The following is a 4,385-nucleotide window of genomic DNA, read 5'->3' as shown; positions in this document are numbered from 1 at the left end:
GGTTGTAGCCAAACATTAACACTGACCGTCGACATAGGACTTAGAAATTGCTAAAAGCAGCATCAAATTCCGAAAACATCGCAGTTGATGGCCAGATAAGAATAAACAATGCAATTTGTACTTCGACACTTGATATCTTAACCATTTCCTGTTCCATTTAACCATTTTGTACACATATGTATAACCATGTAAGACTCACTTTAAAATCTTTGGTTGATGTCATCAATATAAGTGATGATGTGTCTTAGGTATGTTCGAATCCCGCCAAATACTTCCCTTTGTTTTTTGAGCGTCAAACCATTGCCGTGGCAACATAAACATCCAAACGTGTCTGACATGTCATGTAATTCTCATATCAAGTTGACACGGCGTGATGTAACTGGAACAACGGCGTTAAACTAACTCACTCAGTCTTTGGTTTCGAGTATAAAAGAATGAAGTCTGAATATTTTACCACATTCTTATTATAGTACCAGCACGAGAGCGGAAGTGCTGATTCATCTTTTTGAAAGACCACACGAAACCAGAAATAGTAAGATGTTCTCTGCCTGTACCAAAACTGTAATAAAACGCGATTACAAGATCCCCTGCGTGTGTAAATGGCGTGTTTCCGGGCAGTTGACATAGTCCGTTAAGGAAACATAACTCAGACGTCTGGTGTGTCAACGCCAACACAATTCTATTTCAGCATAAAGCGGTAATTCATTGACCGTAGTTTTACTGTCCATTTCGGTAAGAAAACCGTGTAATCATTCCTTCCACGACAAATAAGGAAACTCCCTGAATCGCCTGACTATCCCATCTCGCCCACGCGCTACCAAATCTGTAGAATTATTCTCGATAGATGCCTAATGCTCTTCATGTTATATACACCGACCATCACATTGATGAATTGTCATAGCATTAACTAAGCTATTAATCTCATAGAGTCATGTTCATGACATAAACTCCCTTCCCCCGCTTCGAGGTAGAATTCCATGATGTATAAGCCATTGACTCCATGTTCCAGACCAGTCTTCTTACTGACATGCCATTATCGTTTCTTTCAGAGCACGTACTGGAGTTGAGATATTCTGACAGTTTTCCGAGAGCGGATCTTGTCTACAAAGCCACTTGAGACGTCAGGGATTCCTGTATGTAGATAAACGTACACCAGCCATATATGGATAGCCGTGAGTCGTTGGGAAACACTGTGTAGGCTTCCGTTGTGGTGTGATGTCATCGGATGTGCTATTCCATGGACTATATGCACTGATGTGCTAGTTACACACAACGATGTTTAACATTGGCAAGGTATGACGCTTGATAATATTTCGCAGGAGACAATTCTGGTGGCGGTGCCAGTGTCTACCTACAACTTCAACGACACCGGCAACAGTGATTCCAGCGACTTCCTTAGCCACGCTATTACCAATGTTCTTATCACCATCTTCGCGTGCATTATCATCCTCGCAACCGTCATCGGTAACCTGATGGTTATTGCCGCAGTTCTTGTAGAACGACGACTACGGAAGGTAGGGAACACCTTCATCATAAACCTTGCTGTGAGCGACATCCTCGTTGGAACGCTTGTTACCCCTATGGCGTTGGCATATCAGTTGATCGGGGAGTGGAAATTTGGACGCCCGTTCTGTGATTTCTGGATCTCCATGGACGTCATATGTTGTACGGCCAGTATTGCTAACTTGTGTGTAATCAGCTATGACAGATTTAATGCTATTACCCAACCACTGAGATACGCCCGTAAGAGGACTTTCAAGAGGGCGATGATTTCGACACTCTCAGTTTGGGCATATTCTGTGTTAATTGCTGTGCCCCCATTTCTAGGATGGCGAGAGCCTGTTGATGACACGCACATGAGCGAGTGTCAGATCTCTCAAGATAAGGGCTACACCCTATATTCTACCATTGGTGCCTTCTATCTGCCATTGCTCTTCATGCTGTTTTCCTATATACGGATATACAGAGTAACCAGTAGAAGGACTCGACAATGGCGGAGAGGCCCTGGTTCCAGCAAAATGATAACGGAACGTCATAGTGACCAAGAGGCTGCGAATTTCAAACTTTTAAGTCTGAAAAATTCAAATGAGGTATGTCCCACTGCCAACAACGCTGAACAAACTGTTCAAGAAAAAAGTAGCTCAACCCCCGAGTCCCAAGTTCCCCCACTACCAACGTATGGGACGTATGGACAAGTAGATGGTGGTGAAATACCATGCCCCCAGCGACCCTCGCTCTCAGGTCCTAACGCTGGCTCCTCCCGCCCTCCTCGCTCAGCTTTCCCAAAGAAGTTGATACGTCAGATTTCCAACCTCCCGAGCAGTGACAGCAGTACAACTACTTCAACATCTACGACCGCGAGCTCAGAGACCACGACTGATAGTTTTCTCGATAAAAGGGCTTCTATAAAAACCGCGATCCTTCTCGAAAGAAAAGACTCAATGTTCAAGGTCTTCCAAGATTCTAATCCTAACTACAGAAAGAGTGTGACGTTCCTGATGCCGGCTCCACTCCCCGCTGATGGGAGCAGCGAAGAGAAGGATGTTTCTGTCGATGAAGTCTCTCGGTACACAGTCCACATCAACAAAGACAATCGTCGTAAGAAAAAGAAAATTTCGGTGTCTCAAGAAAAACGTGCTGCAAAAACACTTAGCATAGTGATGGGGTGTTTCATCATGTGTTGGCTTCCATTCTTCTTAGTGGCCCTGATTGAACCACTATGTACTGAGTGTGAGCTACATCCGTCCTTGGTGGGCGTTGTCCTCTGGATGGGCTACTGTAACTCGGCTCTCAATCCTATAATATACACATTCTTCAATAAGGATTTCAGGTACGCTTTCAAAAAGATGATCACCTGTGGACAAAAGAAAACGGCAACGCTTTTATAAACTGGAAACTTCTTATCCGTGAGAGGATCTTAAGTTTAAGATGCTGGACCCATTGTGTTAAATGTGACATTCCCAAAAGCCAAATAGTTGCTCCTTCGAAAGCGTGCTGTACCATGAACATTAGTGCTGTGGATTAATGCTTGTCATTATAATAAGATCACGGAAGATCTCTAAGGGAGAGAACTCTAAAGCCACCAATCCCTATATGTACAGTGGTATCCTGTTTGTTTCTGTATACTTGGAATACGGGTGTTAGCGATGCTCGGAGTTTAAGAGTGATCTGATCTCAAAAGGCTGTGATTGATTGACTGCTGTTGATATATATATATATATATATGTAGTAACAAAAGGATTAACAAAAAACTGTTTGTAACCATGTTATCTTCATTGTTAACTATACATTTTAATTTATTGTTTGTTTCAACATATTATATTTCCACAATATAGTCATGCTTGTAATGTTTGCGATGCCATGCTTGTCATGAAAACTTGCTGAACTTGTATAAAAATTCAACTCGAAATGTTTTTCGTTGTCTGACAACTCATTACGGATGGAAAGTATTAATTAGTTCTTCAAGAGAACGTCTGATATACCTACAGAATCCGCATCCGTTGTGGGGACATTTGAGCAGCAGTTTTCTGATTGTGAGCACAAAAATCCCTAATAGTACTGTGAATCTATGCCTAGGAAACATTTCAACAAACATATTTATTCATTTAATTATGTCATTTATCTACACATGTTATAGCTATTCCAGCCATTACTTGCATGGGTGTATAACCGATGGAGATACCATAAACCAGTATATGAAAACATTAGTGTTATTGTACTGACCACGAAACAATGTGTTGGAATGTGCTACTTAAAATATATTATATAAATGTCTGTATATTACAATGTAATTCTGATTCCACAGTTACCACATAACCTCTCATTTGCCTCAAATAACTTCAAAGCTAAGTTTCATATAATTGTTTTGAAAGTTATATTGCAAAGTTCTCGGTGCAAGATGCGTAATGGTTGGCAGGTACGTGTCTCTTTGTCACGGATCCTTGTTGTCACGGATCCTTGTTGTCACGGATCTGTTTTTTTACCAGTCTATTTGTCCCAGGTCTGTTAGTAACGGATCTGTTTTGCACGGAAATAGAATTTACGGATATGTTTGTCACGGATCTGTTTGTCACGAATCTGTCTGCCACGGATCTATGAGTCACCGATCTGTTTGCTACTGATTTGTTCATCACGGATCAATCTGTTACGAATCTGTCGGTCACGGATCTGTGAGTCACCGATCTGTTTGCTACTGATTTGTTCATCACGGATCTGTTTGTTACGAATCTGTCGGTCACGGGTCTGTGGGTAACCGATCTGTTTGTTACGAATCTGTCGGTCACGGATCTGCTTGTTACGAATCTGTCGGTCACGGGTCTGTGGGTAACCGATCTGTTTGTTACGAATCCGTCGGTCACGAATCTGTCGGTCACGGATCTGTTTGT

General features: G+C 42.1%; 1 protein-coding gene across 1 annotated transcript; it reads left to right on the top strand.

Annotated features, from left to right (window-relative positions):
• Positions 1 to 1,218: 1,218 nt before the first annotated feature.
• On the top strand, positions 1,219 to 3,222 carry LOC139452804 (probable G-protein coupled receptor No18). The gene has a single exon (XM_071234426.1). The coding sequence runs from the start codon at positions 1,296 to 1,298 to the stop codon at positions 2,886 to 2,888; it is 1,593 nt and encodes a 530-aa protein (XP_071090527.1). The 5' UTR covers positions 1,219 to 1,295; the 3' UTR covers positions 2,889 to 3,222.
• The last annotated feature ends 1,163 nt before the right edge of the window (positions 3,223 to 4,385 follow it).

This window comes from Haliotis cracherodii, unplaced genomic scaffold (genome assembly GCF_022045235.1).
Source record: "Haliotis cracherodii isolate W230 unplaced genomic scaffold, xgHalCrac1.p SCAF_9, whole genome shotgun sequence".
In the NCBI taxonomy this organism is placed as follows: Eukaryota; Metazoa; Mollusca; class Gastropoda; order Lepetellida; family Haliotidae; genus Haliotis; species Haliotis cracherodii.
The sequence above is the reverse complement of the archived record's forward strand: the minus strand, read 5'-3'. Positions and strand labels throughout refer to the sequence as shown.

What these genes read in the sequence shown, in the direction of transcription:
- LOC139452804 (XM_071234426.1), top strand. Translation starts at nt 1,296, where the DNA reads ATGACGCTTGATAATATTTCGCAGGAGACAATTCTGGTGGCGGTGCCA.